At 38.7% G+C, this 20939-nt stretch overlaps 1 protein-coding gene across 3 annotated transcripts in view; it reads left to right on the forward strand.

The window, feature by feature from the left end:
* Window positions 1–20939, forward strand: part of prex1 (phosphatidylinositol-3,4,5-trisphosphate-dependent Rac exchange factor 1) — a 110180-nt gene that overhangs the window by 78736 nt on the left and 10505 nt on the right. For 2 of the 3 annotated variants that reach the window (XM_088331579.1, XM_088331582.1), the window contains exons 21-34: window positions 2571–2718; window positions 3215–3390; window positions 3495–3656; window positions 4347–4557; window positions 5610–5877; window positions 6769–6984; window positions 12249–12337; window positions 14335–14417; window positions 15127–15229; window positions 15313–15441; window positions 15599–15640; window positions 16489–16706; window positions 18430–18532; window positions 20566–20709. In XM_088331579.1, the coding sequence (XP_088187705.1) occupies window positions 2571–2718; window positions 3215–3390; window positions 3495–3656; window positions 4347–4557; window positions 5610–5877; window positions 6769–6984; window positions 12249–12337; window positions 14335–14417; window positions 15127–15229; window positions 15313–15441; window positions 15599–15640; window positions 16489–16706; window positions 18430–18532; window positions 20566–20709 (2092 nt within the window). Of the gene's footprint in view, window positions 1–2570; window positions 2719–3213; window positions 3391–3494; window positions 3657–4346; window positions 4558–5609; window positions 5878–6768; window positions 6985–12248; window positions 12338–14334; window positions 14418–15126; window positions 15230–15312; window positions 15442–15598; window positions 15641–16488; window positions 16707–18429; window positions 18533–20565; window positions 20710–20939 lie in introns of all 3 variants that reach the window. The other variant, XM_088331580.1, reaches the window with a different exon arrangement.

A 20939-nucleotide genomic window follows, 5' to 3' on the forward strand; every position in this document is an offset into this window, starting at 1 on the left:
TCATGGAGCCCTTTGGTTCTTGAACGACACGAGTCGGTTGCAGCATTCACCAATTCGCCTTTTTTTCCGCCACATTGGTAAATACTATTTTGTGATCACTATCTAGATATATGGTAGTTTCTATATTGAATGGTTACATGATGCCAAAAGACGTGACACAAACAACTCAGACGAAAGTGGGAAACTGCGCCGCTGAGAACAGCATCAAGTATGGGAGACACGCCACCGATGGCGTTCTGCAGTTAAAGTAACATAACACTTTTGACCGTCATTAACGGTGGAAAAAATAGTTAGATTACCCCATTACTGACACTGGTGTTGTAGCTTTATCCTTGTGTGTTTAAGATACATCATTAAGTTACAGTATTTTCCGCACTATAAGGCGCACCAGGTTATAGGGCGCACCCCCAAAAAATAGGTTTTGGTCCTATATCTTCCATACATAAGGCGCACCGGATTTTAAGGCGCTACAATGGGAACGTCAACAAAACAGTCAGATAGTTCAGTCAAACTTATTACCCCCTTAACATTCCGAAAACTTGCAAAGAAGCAAATACGTGTCTTTACGATGTCACTCAAATGCATCGTTGCAAATATCATTCAGAAGGTTAAAGTCTTGGGATTCAAGAAATGCCAACTATTCCTTAGTTTCTATTTTCTTTTTCGCTCGCAACTTTACTGTGCATATGACAATAAACACTTGGAATTGAGTTTAATTTAAAAATAGACTCATCACAGAAACATCGAGATCAGTCTGAAACAAGATACTGGGAAAATGTATAGCCGGAGTAGCTCACCGAAGTCGTTGCGCTCAATAATAATGTGCAACCATCGTCCTCTTACATCCGTGAGTGTAGTAAATCCAGGAGAGTAAAATATTTACAAATACAGATTAATAAACCATGTTTTGTCTATGCCGTAGTTCAGACATGGGACCAAGTCACACATGTGCAAGTCTCAAGTAAGTCTCAAGTCTTCACCTTCAAGTCCCAAGTAAGTCCCAAGTATTTTTTTCTTGGGCAAGTCAAGTCACAAGTCAAGTCCCGAGTCTTAGATTGCCAAGTCCAAGTCAAGTCACAAGTCATAAAAACAGCGACTCGAGTCGACTCGAGTCCAAGTCACTAAGTCTCAAGTCCCCATGTCTGCCGTAGTTCAAGCAAACTTGCTATTCACATTCATCTTTTTCGGCCAATTGCAGGCTTTGTTTTGCCCCTTTAGCCTATGCGAGCCTGTAAATGATAAAAAGGATCCGCCCCCTTTACCTCCGAATAAGTTTAGCCAATAGTGATTCAAATGATGATTGACACATTGGCCGGGAAATGAAACGCCGGCATATGTATCCCAGCATACACCGCAACACACATCGCCTACGAGGAAAAATCTAGTCAGCGGCTGCTTGCCTTTTGTTGCGAGACCTTGCGACTTAATATTGATCCATATATAAGGCGCACTGTATTATAAAGCAAATGGTCAGCTTTTGAAAAAAATAAAGGCTTTTAGGTGCGCCTTATAGTGCGTAAAATACTGTATAGCATTTCTAAACACTATTTCCCAAAACACTCGCATTTTGCCAGTGGTGCTGGGCAGCTTTTCACCAGGCTTCAGACAGAGTGGGATGTCTCCTGACTGTTTTGATTTTTCTGTAATGTTTTGTTTTCTTTTTGTCATTCCTGCCTGCTATTCTCTTTCTAAATCCTTTTGGCTCGCACTGAGTGAGCTGGCACAGACTGTGTGAATCCTCTTTGGACTTGTTTTACTAAATGGTTGAATCTCCATTTGATATCAGGATGTTGTTCATGTGCCTGATTGCACTGCTGAGTTTGAGCTGGAGCATGAACTACACTCTGGGGAGATCTTTTACTGTACTATATTAAATGTAATAAGCATAGGGTAAAGCCCCAGTGTCTTTTATATAAAGCCCCCCAGTGATTTAAAAAACGTAATTCATCCAAAAAAACATTGATTTAAATAATAAGCAAACATATAATTTAATATAGAGTAAATGAAGAGGCACCAAAGAGGACGCAACTCTTACCAGCCTTCTCCGCTGTTAACGGTCCATGGTCTGTTCTTGGGTCTTGGCAAAGTTTGCACCAGTTCTTTTTCTGTCTTTCTCTCCTCTTGCCCCCTTGGACTATGCCCTGGAGAATTATCATGGCTAGTCCAGAGGATCTTGTGAAGTGACCATAACACTGAAGTTTTCATCTGCGCACAGTTGACATCAGTTCTTCGTAGGGTTCAATGTGCCCTCTGATGGTGTTGCACACTGTTTCTTTTGTTGTTTGACAGTTTCTGGATTGAGATTGCAGGCTTTAGAGGGCTTTGTAGTAGCTGGCAAGTCATGTTTGGCACCTGACTTCAGCTGAGTTTAGTTCAGACCAACCCCCGCTAGACGCTCTTTTTTTAGGAGATCCTGGGTTGATCCAGCTCGATTGGTCTTTCATTCTTGCTCATGGGAATTCACATCGGTTTTCATGTCCTGTCAAGTGTTAATTATTTAAATCCTACTTTCTGATTCGGTATATACTGTATATTTAACCTCAACCCACTTTGCTGTACTGCTTCCTCAGTGTCATTGGGTGTACCGTGCTTTTGAAGACGTGGAAGAACTTCAAGGGCCTGGAACTTTGATTGAAAAAGAAGACCGCACGTTCGGGCCTTACCTCGTTGAGAATGGCTCCAACCACAATAAGGAAAATGGCACAAACGAAACAAACGGTAACTGATCACTCCACCGGATTCTAAACAACCTTTTTCTCTTTCTCTCGATTTCCCTCTCTTTCTCTCTTTCTATTTCTGTCTCTTTCTATTTCTGTTTGGTTCTCTGTCTCTTTATTCTCTTTCTATCTTTTGCTGTCTCTTTCTTTCCCTCCCTCTCTTCCTCTCTCTATTTTTCTTTTTCTCCCTCTGTCTCCTTTCCTCTTTCTTTCTTTCTTTCTTTCTTTCTTTCTTTCTTTCTTTCTTTCTTTCTTTCTTTCTCTCCCTTTCTGAGTCTGTCTGTCTGTCTGTCTGTATCTGTCTCTGTTTGTCTCTGTCTTGGTCTGTCTATGTTTCGGTCCGTCTGTCTCTTTGTCTGTCTTTCTTTTTGACACAATATAATTGAATATATTCAACATTTTATTTTTTAGGTGTTACTGCAGTAGTGTTTTAGTCAATTCAAATAAACAACACACAAGTTAATTTGTTTGTTCTATTTGTTTTTGATGGCCCGCAGATTATGGACTGGGAAACCTATCTCTCTCAGACAACACACCGCTGGTCAACTTGACTGTGGATAATGTACACCTGGAACATGGAGTGCTCTACGAATACGTCAGCACTGCTGGGATCAAGAGCCACGTCCTGGAGAAGATAATAGAGCCCAAAGGCTGCTTTAGCCTCACCGCGAAGGTAGGTAGAAAGTAAATTATTATATATTTACCTTGTACTCTATGTGCAGGTAACATATCTGGTATATTTATTATGCTTATAATCACAACTGTCTATTGATGCAGATTCTTGAAGCTCTCTCTAGTGATGACAAGTTGTTTGTTAGTAACTGCAGCCAGCTCATATCACAGAGTGACAAAGTAGTTACTATGCCACAGTATGAGTTCAGGCACATTTGTGACACCAAGCTGGAGAGCATCCAACGGCGCATAAGCTGCTACAAGCAGGTACAGAAACACGTGTCTCTTTGCATGAGTTGGAGTTAATGACTGTGATCGTTACTTTCTCTTCACATTTCTCTATCATCCCTTTTTTTCCTTTTAAATTTTACTGGGTTGAAGTTAACCGTTCGCAATGAATTTGAGCATTTTGAATTCAATCTGCCGGTTCTTTACAAAATGAATCCTTACAAAATGAATCCTCACCAGTAGCCCCTGATACTTTTACTGGGCATAGCGAGAGTCCCGAGTGGGAAGGCTAATATGAAATCCCCCACGAACACACACACACACACACACACACACACACATGCACAACCCTCCCACGAACACTTGTGAAAAATAATATTGTAGTAGTTGCAAAAGGACATTTGTTAAAGAAATGAAAACACATGCTTGTGTTGGTATCTCTCATTTACGAAAGCCATGTTAATTCTAGGTAAATTCTTAACACTTGAGGAAACCATCTTTGTCACACATCGTCTTAAATGTAGTAGTTGTAAAATGCAAAAGTATTGATATGATAATGGGCCAAATACTTTTTCATGATAATTGTTCTTTTTTACTGTTGTTTTCAATTTGCTTTTAATGTTCAAATGACCATTTACTCTTTCGCTTATCAGTCACGACACTGATTAAGAATTTTAGAGCATATTAGACAAGTACAGTAATTGTTATGTTGTTCATATTTTTTTGCAGTTTTCCTCTGAACTTCGTAATAAGGCCTGGCCCACCTTCAGGCAAGCGGGCATTCAAATCCACCCGCTGAGCTGCATGGACTTTATTCCGACCAACTTCCACGTTAATATAATGCAGGTTTCCTACCCCAAAAGTGCCACTTGCGCTGGCAGGACCTTCAGTATTCGGTTTGGACGGAAGAACTCTCTGTATGGTGTCGACCCGGATCAAGGTAGTGCAATGTTTTTTCCTAAATAATTCTACACACTGTTAGAAATGCAGGAAATTCCATTTGTATTAAACAAGATGAATATAATGGAATAGTATTTTTTTAATACATTAATATTTTTGTGGTACAAGTTGCAATAGGCCACTTAGTAGCAACTGGGCAATCACTCAGGGTAATTGACCTTTCTAGCCGTTTAAATCCCACAGTGTTAGAGAATGGAATTCCATTAGTCGGCTACAGCCATTCCCATAGTAAAGTCAAGAGTGCTTTGCTGTAAGGATCCCATTAGCCCTCGGCCATGATCATGCACTTGATATGACTATTTGCTGCTTTTCGGAATGTGAAAGCGTCATAGCGGTCAAATGGGAAGAGAATAAAACGACGCTGCATAAACACGAAAAGTACAGTCTTGCCACTTTCATTTTCAAAAGTAATACAGGACATTTGAAAGTTATCTCCCCTTGTCAGTTCCTTTTTTTTGTAAATATTGCGACATTTCCCTCCACTCGCACATAAGATGTGAATGCATTACAGCTGTCTAGACAACATCTCTTGGTTGTTCCTCAGTCCTTAAGTATGCTCCATTCGACATCTGGCCAGCAGTTGCATTGAGCAGATGTTCTCATTCATCAGATATTCTCATTCTTGTCACTTTTTAAATAGAGCACAAGGCACTCCTTTATGGCAAAGTTACTAATAATACTCACTTGGGATTCAGAACAGGATATCTCCGGTTACTGCAGCTTGTTTTGTCTTAACTTGAGTAAACATTTGACTTTGCTGTGGATGTCAGGTGCGGGAGAGTATCGTAACTAACCCTTTATTAAATAGAAAGCAGTGCTTTTACAAATGTTATCTTCTCTTGTGGATATCAATGTCAGTTTTCTTGGTCTTTTTTAAAAGTCTCAACTCTCATTTACTCAGTTCTACTCCTAATACTTAATAATACATTTTTCCAGATTATTTTTTATTTATCCATTTTTGTTGCTTTTTTTTGTCTTTTATCTCTGCCCTTCTATAACCTGAATTATTCTGCTCTATGTTTTCACATCCAGCCCAGCTGAACCCAATGTCTCACACCCAGCATTGTGTTACAAGCATGGGAGCACCATCTTGGAACTCGTCGGGTTTGGATGGGGTTGATGAAGAGGGCTCTCTGAATGAGGGTGAAGGTTTAAATTACACCAGAGGTTACAGAGAAGGGGGCCTGAGCTTTTTGCTCAAGCAGGAGGACACGGAGACGCAGGACGCGTATCTTCACTTGTACAGCCGCTTGGACGTTGCTGTTAGAGAAATGAAGCAATATGTGGCTCAGATAGATGTGTAAGTAGGAACTGTTGGTTGTTTTTTTTCTCATCTCCGATCCAACAGGAAATCTTTACTTATCTTCTACAAACATTGACCCAGACGTTTACATGAGTCTCGCCTCCACAATGATATTTAAAAAAGTGAAAAAAGAAAAGAGTTGGGAATTGGAAGTTGTCAAGCCCGCATCATGGTTATAGCTTTTTTTCACAGCCCTCTTAAAGGCTGAGAATTTTTAAAAAGAACATTCCTTGGTCCCAAAATATTTATGAGCCAGGCCAGTACTCAAATAGAAGACTAATGCGTGTTCCTTGTGAGTCTGTACCTCGGAAGGTTTGTAACTTGCAACAGCTGAGTGAAATCTTTGATCATCACATTACATTATGTAGTGTTTATTTTTATTATTGGTGACAATTATAAACGCCGGCAATTTTTTTATGCAATTAATGTAATAAAACAAAAGCGGAAAAAGAAAATGCACCTAATACTCTGGCTTAGCCGGACAACACTTAGCTTGGCCTGTAAATGGTTGCAGCTCATGTCCTGATGTGAATGACTAAGTGATGCAAGAAGCTAACGTTGGTCAACTGTGGGTTACCCCACTTATGGAGATGAAACATTTTTTTAAAAAAATCAGACAGCTCAACTTGTGCCGATTTGTCGGCAGAATTGCTTCTTACTAGTTTGTCACGTTAGTATTCTGTTCGGTTTCACTACACATTACAGCAACATTTAGGGGTCAAATAATATACACTGTCCCTCCTAGAATTCAAACCTCTTTTTCAAGTTAACAGCAATACATTTTCATTAAATAATTCAACTCAAATAGGGACTTATTATTACTTATTACTGAAAGCCTCAATTTTTCTTATGTTTTTTGTAACTGAACTTGTTTTTGTATTGATCTAGTCTCTTGTCATCGATCACCGAGCCCACACAGAACCAGACAGCTGGGGGAGAAGCCCCCATCTATGAAACTGGCCAGCCGCCCTCATTGAGCCCCTGTGAGGAGAACTGCGACCAGGACAAGGTGGAGCAAGGCATCAAAAGGGTTTGCTTCAAGGTCAACGAGGAGGACCAGGAGGACTCTGGTCATGACACAATGAGCTACAGGGACTCTTACAGGTAACTGAAGCCTACTTTAAAATCGTCACGTCTTCTTATTGCAACAGTGACGTGCGGTGAGGTTCGTTTCTGGCAAGGCAAAGTCAGATTTACAAGTAGATGAAACTAAATCTTATTCATTAAATTTTACCAGAGCAAGAAAGCAATATATCTTACCTTAACCTATAAATAAAGTTCATGTGTTGCTCCTTTTGAAAAAAAAGCTTCAATTGATAGGTAATCCTCCATTATGAGAAAAAGTCCTTGCAACGACCAAAAAAAAAATCCTCCATGGCTTGATTTGCAGTTTAGCTTGCTAACACTCACTAATTCTATTCTGTGTGAAGTCTGCTCCACATTAGAATGCTTAGTCTCACTATTGCCCTCTGCCATGAGGCAAGAGAATTGCATGCCTCACTCTACATTTGCAGATCCTCAGCACAGTAATACTTAACATACTAGTTGTTTGAATAATTTTCATAATGTGAAAATGTGGTGATTTTGAAAAAAAATATCCAAAAATTGAAAGGTTAAATGAGAAACAACGTTGACACTAAGACAATTTTATATATTTTGTATTTTATTTTTCAATGATGACAGAAGAGGCACAGCTTCACCTTCCTCCCCTAAATGCAACTGGGGACCATTTTAGTATTCTAGTAGTCAATTCTAGTAGTCGAATAATCACATAATTATTTTTTTTTCTTAAATTTAGCTTGAAGAGGCTTTAATTATTTGGCAAATGATAATAAATAAACATAGGAAATTGGGCATACTGTGGATTTGGGCAGAAATGAAATTAAAATGCCCTATTTTAAACAAATTAGGCGCAGTCTGTTTTGTTCAACTGTCGGACATGCTTTCTCTTAAAATGTTTGTGCATGCCCGAGGTACTGCCATGTTAAGTCTGCTTTGAAAACTTGGCTAGTAGTATTTTAATTTGCTTTATCAAGGCTAAAATGCCCCAAAACTTTAAGTACTTTCTGAAGCTTTCATTTCTGTATGTTACCACCCGAGACAGAGACGCTGTTGCTTATGAGCGAGTCTCGTGTCTTTTCATGTAAGGATGCTTCACTTTGTCGGAAAAACGTGTCAGGCGACAATAATGGACAATTAAATTCATAGTCGATTATTTCTAATATCGTTTTTTTTTTTTGTCAACTGATCGTTGTCCCTTTTGCTTACTAACTGGTTCAGCGTCCTACCAGTATACAATTTGCAAGTGGAGACACAGGAGATACTTGTCTCACACCTGGATTAAACGTGAGCAAGCGTTTAAACTCCTTTATACACTTCACAAGACAGCTCATTTCCTCACGATGGAGCCTGAGAAAATTTATTCCAGATGTTGGCATTTAAATTTAGGATTGCAGGGCTAAAATTGGCCTCAAAATGTTTTCACCTGATCCGATTATGTAATTTGCTTGTTATGAGCTCATTCAAGTTGTGTGTAAATGTGTGTGCGCGTGCTAGACTGCTGAGGCCTCCACCACACACAAAGTAGTTATTGGTTGTTGGTGTGGTGGGACGGTCTATAATAGAGCAAAAGTTTGGGGTGCGGCCCCCAGGCTCAGTCTTTCATTAAGGCACTACCACAATGTGCAGAACTACCTTATCCCAATAGGAGGTGATGAAAAATGTAGGCAAGGTTTTTTTTTTCTGAATACTCCCTCTTTTGACAATAAATTCAAGTCTGCGAAATATATTGATTCATCATCGAACCTGTATAGTGTTTGGTAAATTGATTTGTGCTCACAGATGTGTGAAGCAGATATCACAAATCAAGTGGTTGTTGTTCCAAACTGTGGCACGACAAGTTATAAATGTTGTTGGTGATGCCTGATTTATTCAAGAAAAGGAGTCATGAGTTTCAAACTTCTTGATCTTGAATTTGTTTTGTTTTATTGGTCTTCTGCTCCTTTTTTCCACATGCTTCAGAATGATCTGGGATTTGAGTTAAAATGAAATTATCCAGTGACATCATTGCCAGCTTGGACTGGTGTAGTCTTATAAGTCATAGGACTGAGATTGTTTTGACAGGATTGTGTGCTTGCCTGATACTTAAATCATTCAAATACGCAGCGGCCCGTTGCGGTATTGACTTCCTCTATGACTTGCTCCTGTAGTTATAAATATGGAACATCTAAATACAGTGTGCAGTTGTGCAAATATTTTTACTCTTCTGTCACAAGTATGTCTATGTTGGGAATAAGGGCTAGAACTAATTGTTTCAATACATTTTTTATTATATTAAATATTTAGTCAAATTATATGCTATATTTGAAAAAGGCATGGTAGACTGTTCATGCCCTTTTTCAAATGCAAGGTCATGTTATAGTTTTATAGTGTAAGAAAAAATGATTTATAATTAAAGGACCGGTTTGGTCAGTAGCATTTTTTTTTTTTTGTTTAATCGTTTGTCACATTAATTTTTTTGTTTAATAGTTTTATTAAACTATTCATTTTTTCTTGAAAGACTATATAAAATAGAAGCTTTATTTTTGGTTGTGTTTTTGAAAATGGGAAGAAAAAAACAACAAAAATATAAATCAATTACCATATTTTTCGCACTATTAGGCATCCCCCAAAAATTGGTCTTTTGGGATATTTATTTCGTTCATAAGGCACACTATAATAAGGGCCACAAAATAACACTAGAGCAAGAGTGAGGGTTGCACTAAAAATAAAGGAGTAGCATTTTTGTGCATTGTTTGATCAGTCGAAATATATCGCTGGTGACAATTCCAAAATTTGGATGCCACGAGATTCAAACCAAGATCACAGCAGGGAGAGTGTAATATCCTATTCACTGGACTTCTTGTGGCACAGACGACACACAAAAAGGCATCATCACACTATTTTTCACGGTACTAGAGGCCAACCAATCATCGGGCGGGCTGATTATCGGGTGGGTCGATTATCAGCACCAATATCTGTGAATTTGACGGATATCTGCTTCGGCATTTTTATTTATTCGACGGGCAGATTAACTATATATAGAACTGGTTTATTTAGGCCCTAGTGTAGCTGAGCATTACTTCCCTTCTCTCCTGCTCCTCTCTCCTGCTCCTCTCTCTCCCTACCGACCCGCGCTTTATGATTTTATAGGTTACTAGGAGCAAAAGCCATTGAAGCAGGAACAATACTGTTAGAGCAACAGCTCTGCTAACTCGTCCCAACGCGCCTGTGATTATTGCTGATAATATTGAGATTTTAAAATGTCCATTGTAGAAAGGCAAGTTTGTGACTAAGAGATGGTGTAAAAAGTGCAATTAACTGGTTTTAAAAAAACACTTTGAGGTGAAGAATGATATATTAGCTCTTATCATAATGTTAGTTTGTCAATCAAGCGTGTGTGTTTGTGAATGAGATAGAGCATAAAAAGCATGCTTAAGTGGAAGGCTGAGTGATAAGCTGTTACCATAACATTAGTTCGTTAATTAGTTAATCTGGCTCTAAAACAAGAGTGCCCACACTTACCAATTCGCCAGCTCCATTGAAATTCAGATGCACTTTTGTTTTATGTTAACTTAAGTCATGTTGGTTGTATTGACATGTTTATTCATTTATTGTAAAAGATCAGGGACCTATTTAGGTCTTTATGTACCTTTTATAGGAGTTGCTGCTAAGCCCAATTTTATTTCCTTCCTGGTTTAAGTGAAAGATTAGTCATGTTAGTTGTGTTGAAATTCTAATGTATTTACTGTTGAATGTTTAAAGTTGTAAGTTTTTATATACCTTTTAAGAAAATATGATGCCAGTTTTTAAGCAAATGAATCTGCTTCAAATGTAGGTTATCGGCCTCCTCTTAACGCTTGTAACCGGCCTTAAAAACCCATATCTGTCACTACACTGTACGAAGTTGTTAATGTTATTATTGGGCCCGTCCGCGAGAATATTGGTGGACATTAAACTGGTCTGTGGTACAGAAAAGGTTCGAAACCACTGAAATTCAGTGTTGTGTCACTGACTCGGGAAGCCCATAAGATTCTGAACTGAATGAAGAGTCGTCCTGAAAAATAAACGCATGGCCACACGCAATAAAAAACGTTTGTCACTTACAATGCTTAGTTTGGGCTAAGAAAAAATTGAATTTTTTACCTATTTTTAACCAGTTTATTTTTTCTCATACATCTAGCATTTGTGTCCTGTACAGTGACTAAAAATAGTCTGAACATGAGCTAAAACCATTTCCTTTTCCTACGACTTCAATGTAACTAAAGGCCTGGTGGTTAGGATTCAGCACTCTCACCGTCACTATCCGAATTTGATCCCCGTTATCACCATTGCAATTCTAGTCTGCGATAAATAGTTGCACAGATATAATACAACAGTATGCATATCCATGTTCTCTTTACATAAGGCGCACTGGATTATATGGTGCAGGTTTAAATTTCCGGCCAATAGGGGACTTTTGGGTGCACCCTGTAGTCCGTAAAATACAGTACCTGTACTTCAATAATCTGTTATGGCTTCAAGTCTGGTATCTGGTAATACAATCTGAATTTCCTTTACCTTTCTTTGTAACGTTCAATGACAATGAAATGCAATTAATTTCAAGTTTTCCAATCAACAATTTGGATATAGAAGTGTGAGTTGTGAAATACCTCAATTCATGTTTAAAGCACAAACACACTCAGAACCCTTACTGCTTGAAAGAGTGTGCCAGTAAATTAAGGTGAACCCGTGCCACCCCATTGACAGATTGCCATGTTAACACTCTCTGCTTAATTGCCGCCGTCCCGGCTAGCCCCACCACGCAGAGGCGCACCAACACTTGCATGCATGCACACACACTAACAAACACACACACACACATTAGGAACCCCAAAACAGTCTGGCAGGTGATAACTAGCCTTAGCTCCCCTACTGTGACATGCAGGATAACAAACAAAGCCAGTTTTGTTTTGTGGTTGCACGGTAGACTCACTTCCCGGCCATCCGTCACTCTAAGCTCTGTGAATCATTCACACAGCCTCTGAGCCACTATTAATGCCGTTTTATAAATTGTCCGTGTTCTGCCAATTCTGTCGGAACATGTCAAAATATGTCTTTAAATGGCGAACTCTAAAAGGTCTGTCCACTTACTGTAACCTAGTTTCCACATTGAAGTTAGATTTCATAACCTTTAATGATGGATATATGGCAACAATTGCTTTTATTGTCAAATAGTTTTTTTTTGTAGTATGATCAAAGATAACGCTTAGCAGACTTCTTTCAGAGTAAGATGACATGCTTATCTTATATTTACATTTTAACTGTGTGTTTTTCCTTTTTTATGTCAGTGAATGCAACAGCAACCGAGATTCAGTTCTGTCCTACACGAGTGTGAGGAGTAACAGCTCTTACCTGGGGAGTGATGAAATGGGATCAGGTAAAAAAAAGGGGAAAACATTAAGCCAAAACACACTCACACATTTCTTTTCTGCCTGGCTTTTTTTGGAGTGTATCATCCTGATCCAAACAGGAGAGCCAAAACAGTGGAAAGTGTGTCAATTCATGGAACTACTTACATGTACACAAAAGAAACATGTCTACATCAACATATTCTATGTCTTAGAGCACATTTACTCTGTGCAGCAATATTGAATAGAAATGTGTAAATGTAAAAATGTTTACAGTGAGGCAAATATGTTTATAGTCGACCACGATTTTTTCAAGTTCTCCCACTTGAAAATATCAGAGACATCTGTAATTGTCAACATAGGTAAACCTCAACCATGAGAAACAGAATGGGGAAAAAACGGATTTCTTTTTCCCCTCTTAGAGTGGAAAATAAGTATTTGCTCACCTACAAACAAGCAGGATTTCTGGCTGTCAAAGAGGTCTATGTTCTTCTGACGAGGTCTAACGAGATTCCACTCGTTACCTGTATTAATGGCACCTGTTTTAACTCATTATCAGAATAGAACACACCTGTCTAAACCTCAGTCAGTCACACTCCAAACTCCACTATGGCCAAGACCAAAGAGCTGTCGAAGGTCACCAGAGACATAAGTATTGACCTGCACCGGGTTAGGAAGACTGAATCTTCAATTGGTAAAACGCTTGGTGTAAAGAAATTAACCATGGGACTGATTTTTAAAAAGTCGAAGACAAACAAGACCACTGATAATCTCCCTCGATCTGGGTTCCATGCAAGATTTCACACCTTGGCGTCAAAATGATGAGAATGGTGAGCAAAAAAACAGAACCACACATGGGTACCTAGCCATTGATTCACAGAGATCTGGGACCAAAGCAACAAAGGGTACTAAGACTTGAATCCTGCTCTGCCAGGCCCATCTTTGGTATGCTAGAGAGCATTTGGATGATCTGGAAGAGGACTGGGAGAATGTGTTGTGGTTAGATGTAACCAAAATATAAATTTATGGTAGAAACACAGGTTCTTGTGTTTGGAAGAGAAAAAACACTGAGTTGCATCTGAAGAACACCATACCCACTGTGAAGTATGGGGGTGAAAATATCATGCCGTGGGGCTGTTTTTCTACACTAAGACCAGGACGAACAATCTGTGTCTAGGAAATAATGAATGGGGCCATGTATCAAGATATTTTAACTCAAATCTACTTTTATCAGCAAGGACATTGAAGATTAGACGTGGCTGGGTTCTTTCAGTATCACAATGGTCCCAAACACACAGCCAGGGCAACAAAGGAGTGGCTTCGTAGGAAGCATTTCAAGGTCCTGAACTGGCCTAGCCAGTCTTCAGATCTAAACCCGAAAGAAAATCAGTGGAGAGAGTCTGTGTTGCCCAACGACAGCCCCAAACCATCACTGTCTTTAGAAAGCTGCATAGAGAAATGGGCCATAATACCAGCAACAGTGTGTGAAAAGCTTGTGAGTTAGAGAAAACGTATGGCCTCCGATATTGCCAACAAAAAGTACGTAACAAACTTGAGATGAACTTTTGGTATTGACCCAATACTTATTTTTAACCATTATTTGCAAAGTGGGAGAACTTGCACAATTGGTGGTTGACCAAATACCTATTTACCCCACAGTATAAATAGGACACATGTTGTCCCGTGCAAATAAGCTCCCTATTCAGAGTGATAATGCCTATTCTAACTATGACATTTTTGTGGTGGCCACTGATCCTGTACAATCATCTTTATTGCATTATAATTTTGATTAACTAGCTAAGCCGTTGACCTGAGTGTGTATATGACGCATCTTAAAAAAAAAACATGGTCAGCCTTTAAAAAAAGTATCCTCCAAAGTCGGGAAAGTCGGCTGCAGGGTTTTGCCTTCATATGTTCTGAGGCAGACAAACCATATAACGATTACTTGGACAATTGATAATTTAAAACTAATTCTGAATATACTGCATTAATGTTGGTTGTTGGGGGAATGTGTTCTACTTGCTAGGAGATGAGCTGCCTTGTGACATGAGGATACCCTCAGACAAACAGGACAAGCTGCATGGTTGTCTTGAGCATCTTTTTAACCAGGTACGTTTATTTTGGAATACAAATAAAATAAAGGTGAAACGTAAACTGTTTTAAAGATACTGTCTTACTTACAGCTGCGCATATAACCTGTTAATTTGTAAATGAACGACGGGTCCAGTAAACAATATTTGGATAGAATTTACAAAAATGTAGTGTAAAGTGTATTTCTTATGATTTGAATACATTTAAGTGCATTAAATGTAAGCATAAGGATAGTCCGGACTATACAGAATTACTTTACTAAAGTACATCTGAAAATATACAGTAAGTGCTAACCATATCCTAATCCTGTATTTATATATCAATGTGGGGTTGTGTGTATATTTAGATTTCCTTTAGATTAATTGCGCATGGATTTAATTTTACAGCGTTATTAGTCTGAAAAACAAATGTAAAAGAAATCCATAAGACTGGACATTAATCCCGTTTTTATTAGTTTCTCATGTGACAATTTGTGGAGGGTATCTAAATACCGTGGATGTAGATTTGCTACTTTTCAGTACTTCCCAGTGGTACACAGTACGGTAGTACAAAAAGAGTGAAGCTGCACAAAAAGTCCAATTGAAAGAGTCATTTTGTGTGCTCTTGCTTAAAAAGAAAACTGTTTCAGGAATAAATACCTTTTGTTTTTCTTCTGTGCTACAAATGTGTTTCCCTCCCATGGGTGTTGAGTTTATTTTAAGTTAGGGTTTTTTTCTGTCGGTCACAGGTTGACTCCATCAACTGCCTCCTCAAGGGAAATGTCATGACCAAGGCCTGTGAGGAGACCAAGCACTTTTACTCTGACCACAGCCAGCCAGGTTTATATATGCGTATGTATAGGAGTGTTTGCTTAATAGTATCCCCAGCCACAGATACACACTTACATCCAATATTACTGATTTTATTTGGACAGAGTTCCGCCAGACAGAAGACTGGACAGTTCGTTGTCGTTATGTCATTCACAAAAACATTCAGGAGGACCCTTGGAATCTTCCCAATTCAATTAAAACTCTGGTGGAGAGCCTGCAGAGATTTGTGGATGGTTTGTTCAAAGCACATTTCCACATTCAGTTTCTGCACACGTTATAAGATAACATATTATGATTTTATTCTGCATGTATTCATCCTTACAGTATCAATAAAAGAAAACGGTACATTATGACAATTCTCACTACACTGTTGTCTGATCTTTTATGCAGATGGAAAGAACCAGCTTCTCCTGGCTTTACTGAAATGCACAGGTAATGCAGCATGTCAATATCTTTAATCTGAATGTGCAAGTATCAATACCATGCCCTTCTTAAATTTTGGCAGTATCACATCAGTAATTACAAACTTCAAGTCACACCAGTAAAAAAATAATCTTCTATGAGTTGATATTTTTAGGGAAAATATACTGTCCAATTAAGGTCTTACTATTTTTGAAAAATTGTGTTCCAATTAAATTAAAATTATTTGATAAAAAATACAATTTATATAGGTTACTCCTTGGGACATGCATCAACACCTTCTAATCAGTTAATTCATCAAAACTGCATTAAACATCCATAGCTTTTAACTGATAACCAGTTAAAGTGAAATTCCAAAACCACATTAGACTTTCTTATATTTTGAACCTCATTTGAAGCATTTTACTGATGATAAGAAATTGAAATAACTTAAGATAAAAAAAGTCTTGTTTGTGATTATGGCTATATCACTCTCGAACTACCGCCAGAGCTTCTTGTCACTTGGAATCCCTGTGTTGATGAGAAGATACTCCGTACAAAATAAACCTCTACTGACACTGAAACTTGTACATCTTAGCACCACACAGGGACTATTTTGCTGACTATTTGTGACTATTTCGTTATGGATATCTCAAACTGCGCATGCGCGAAGGGAATAGTCAGTGCTTGAAGCGCCGCCTCTGGCAGTCGGGAGGGATCAAATAGAATTAGTCAATTTTCCAATTACTAGCTCTAGCAATTTCAATCAAAATACCGCATCAGACTACATGACTAAATGCAGCTCGAGCTTTCCACTTTCCCCCCCTCATATTTTCTTTTTTTTTTTTTTTCAATCATCATTTCTGTCTTTCTTTGACTAGACACGGCTCTTCAGCTCCGGCGGGACGTCATCTTCTGCCAGGCGGCCACGGCTGCCGTGTGCACACTAGCCGAGCAGCTGCTGGCGGCGTTGCGACATCGCTTTAACAACGCCGGCGAGTACCAGGAAGACAGCAAGGAAACCAGTCGCAAATGGCTGGAGCAAATATCTGCCATCGGCGTACTCCTGCACTTTCAGTCCACGCTAGCCCCGCATGTGGTAAGGAATGCTGTTGCTGTCATGTTGAATGTTTAGACACCCCTCACTACTTTACGCTTCGGTCATTGCTGGTTCACTGTGGATTTTGAACTGAATTTATTGTCTTTGTTATCATCGTATCGTGCATTGTGTTCTGATAGACAGCAGACAGCAGGGGCAAGTTAGGGAGGGCGCTCTGTACTCTGTGGGTGTGACCGTGTGCACGACTGTGATAGGATGGTGTATGCTGTCAGTCATACAGCTGGCGGGTGCTGCCTCCTAGTCAAAACAAACCGGGAAGCAGAGCAACCGCTAGATTTTCATGGTGCGTTTCAAATAAATTCATCAATTAAATGTTACTCCTAAGGAAAATTAGAAGCGTGCAAAGACATGGTGATCACCAGCAGGTGCTCCATGGATTATTATTAGAATAGAATAGAATAGAAAAAGCCTTTATTGTCATTGTTACAACATGGGATATGCTGTGACAACGAAATTGGACGACTCCAGTTCCACATTTACAGAGAAGCGACTGGTGCGGCGTTGGGGAAAAAACACTAGCGTTGCTGCATGCTCAGCCTACTTTTACGGCTAAGTTAACAACTTTTTCAAAGCTACCTTGCTTGTACCACCAATGTCAGATCCATTACCCATTAAACCAATGACCTAAAGCTACAACCCGTGGTAAACTGCTAGATTCGGGATTCTTGTATTTTAATTATCATGGAGACTTAGCTCAATTCAAGGACAACCGATACTAGCGCGCAGCTAGTCGCTCTCTAAATTGCTTTCTTACAACTGAGAAGAGAAGCTATCCAATTTTGTTTTACCCTTGTGTAAAGACAATAAAAACATTCATTCAACTGCAAAATCTATAGTTGTATGTTGTTTGTTAGACATATACTCTCAGTCAGTAATGACTTCATTTGAAGGGAAGTTTGACCCTTGTGAGCTTTAGTGGTGCTGCGCCACTTTGTGGATTTTCACTTTTTGAGGGTGCTTCGGTCCCCACTAACGGCAAATGAGGAGTCTGTACAGTAAAATCTCTCAAGTAAAATTCCAAGTGTTTTATTTTGGAGTCAACAAAGTATGGAGCTCTTAAATTTTTATTTGACAGTTTACAGCTTACCCTATTTCCTGGACTATAAAGCGCATCCATAAACCCCGAACTGGCCTAATAATCCGATGCGCTTTACATGTGGACAAAATTAAAAACGCGTTACCATATTTGTGCAGTTATTGATTGGTCGATGAATTTTATCGCTGACCATAATTGCAAAACAATGGTGCAACGGGGATATAACCGGGAAGCAATGGTTAGGTGGGGAGAGTGCTGAATCATTTCCATTTGTTTCACACATGAATAATAGGCATTAAGCCTTATTTTCTTATCACACTACTTTTAGAGAATTTAGTTTCACTTTTCTTTCTGCTTAAACATTAAGCATTGTAAGTGACAAACGTTTTAAGTACTTATTTAATGCGTCTTATAGTTCGGTGCCTGCACCTTTTATATATGAAAAACGTATCACAAAAGAATGTTTTTTGGGGTTGTGCCTTATAACCCTTAGTGCGGAATATATGTCAATACTCTATTTCATAATTGTGAAGCCGTATACATGAAGCTATTAGGACACTGCTTATGAATTGAACAAGGCTTTGTTTAATTGTATTTTTTTCCAATTTGTCGTATCAAAACTTCTCTGCCGGTGCATTTATTCAACTTTCTTCCTTCCTACTGCAGAAAGAAGAGCGGACAATGCTAGAAGACACCAAGGCAGCTCTGTCAGACTTGGACAAAGTCACAGTGTTCTTCAGGCAAATGGAGGATGAATGTCTAGTTGCAAGTACGTTACAAAGACGTATTCAGTCAGGCCGCTGGTGATGAGCAGCTGTATGCCTTTACTGAAATAGAAAAAAGTTCCGTTATGTATGCATATGGTCTCTTTGACTCGAACAGATACCTTTTTTCATTAAGAAAAAAATATAGAGAATAGCTGTTTGTTCAATTCCGTTGAAGGCCTTAAAGACTTGCTGTAGTGCAGTCATAAATTAATTTGCAGGAGCATCCCTGGGGTGGGATCACCAGATTGTCCCAACCAGACGTCGTTTGGACAATTTCACAGGCTTCACAGCCCCAAGGCTTTTTAAGGAAACATTCTGACCTAAGAGGGGACTCTGTAAATGTCATCATTTCATTTTTCTGAGCGGCGTGTCACGATTATAAAAGTCCCATTATTGCTTTCACAGATGCTAAAAAGTTGTGTAGTGACGGTGTATGCTGTAATAAAATAAGGAATGGTATGGATGATTTGTGAAAAGGGGCACTCCGTCTCCTTTTTTGTACCTTTCAGAATAAAGGTAATTTAGAAAATCTTGTCTGAAGGATTTCCTCTTAGTTGTCGTACAACAGCAATACAAGCTTCATTCATGCTGGACAACATTGTAGTTTTGAATGGTAAACTACGTGATTTAATTTAATGGCGAGATGGGATGGGCTTGGTTGATGACTAAGTGGACAGATTCAGAGATTGATTGATATATTGATTGATTGATTGATTGATGGGTTGATTGACAAATGTGTGGATGGGTCCAGCGATGGATAGATTTATGGATTTATTGATTGAATGACAAATAAGTGGATGGCTCCAGGGATAGATAGATAGATAGATAAATAGATGGACTAATTGATTGACATGGAATGGTAGATTGTATTTGATTAATTGATACATTGATTTATACGTTGATTCGTACTTTGATGAGTGGATGGATGAATAAGATGATGTATCCAGGGATGAATGGATGGATGAGTTGAAGGATTTGATTGATTGATTAATAAGTGGACAGATACAGGGATTGATTGATTGATTAATTGATTGACAAATATGTGGACGGGTACAGCAATTCATAGATTGATGGGTTGATTGAATGACATAGATGATTGCTTGATAGATTAAATTATTCATTGGTTGACAAATAAGTGGATGATTGATTTGATTGACTGACTGGTCCATGGCTTGATTGATTGATTAATTGATTGATTGACAAAAAATAGGACTGATCTATGGATGGATGGATGGATTGACAAATAAGTGGATAGCTCCAGGGATAGATAGATGGATAGACTAATTCATTGACATGGAATGGTAGATTTCATTTGATTGATTGATTCATTGGTACATTGATTTATACATTGATTGACAAATAAGTGGATGGATAAATAAGTTGACCTATCCATTGATGGATGGATGAGTTGAAGGATTTGATTGATGGATTATTTAGTGAACAGATCCAGTGATTGATTGATTGTTTGACAAATATGTGGATGGGTCCAGCAATTGACAGATTGATGGGTTGACTGATTGATTTACAAATAAGTGAATGGCTCCGGGGATAGATAGATGGATGGACTGATTGATTGACATAGATGATTGATTGATTTATGCATTGGTTGACAAATAAGTGGATTATTGATTAATAGATTGGTCGACAAATATGTGGATGATTGATTAATTTGATTGATTGACTGGTCCATGGCTTGGATGATTAATTAATTGGTCGACTGTCAAAAAAGTGGACTGATCTATGGATGGATGCCTGGCTTATGGATTGACAAATACTTCGAAGGGTCCAGGTATAGATGGATGGAGCAATTGAGGGAACAAACAAGTCTTAAACGATATAATTTGCTTTTCACAATTCAGGAATTTATTAACAGTCATTGAGATTTCATCATGCTCCAAAATGAAAAGGTTTAAACAATTTGACATTTTCTTGAGCAAGTTGACTTACACATTTCAGTCCAGTTATGATATTAAAAAATGTCAAATGTTTTTCATGCATGTGTGGCTAATAGCGCTTTGTCCCGTGTGTGTTGCAGACTCCCCTGTGAGCTACCAGGTGGAGGGAAGCAGACAGTCCCTGAAGGTGACGCTCTACCTGGACAGTTGGCACTTTAGTGAGCTGCCCAGTCGACTGCAAAATGGCGGCAACCTCAAACTTCACACCATTCTTTTCACCAAAGGTATACCATGAAAATGTCTTGTTTCCATTAAAACTCAGTAACACTCCTGCAGATTAATTCATCATGAGACATGCTTTTCAGATTATTTCAATATTTTGAAAAATAATTCACAACGGGTTTCAGGAAGTGTCATTTATAACATGTGCTTTTCAATTTGTGGAACTCTCAACTGATTCCACTCCACGCATAAGTGCTTTTATAAAACTTGCTTAAAGCCATTTGCTTCCCCA

This window comes from Urocampus carinirostris, chromosome 3 (genome assembly GCF_059441175.1).
Source record: "Urocampus carinirostris isolate Australia breed hairy pipefish chromosome 3, RoL_Ucar_1.0, whole genome shotgun sequence".
Taxonomy (NCBI): domain Eukaryota; kingdom Metazoa; phylum Chordata; class Actinopteri; order Syngnathiformes; family Syngnathidae; genus Urocampus; species Urocampus carinirostris.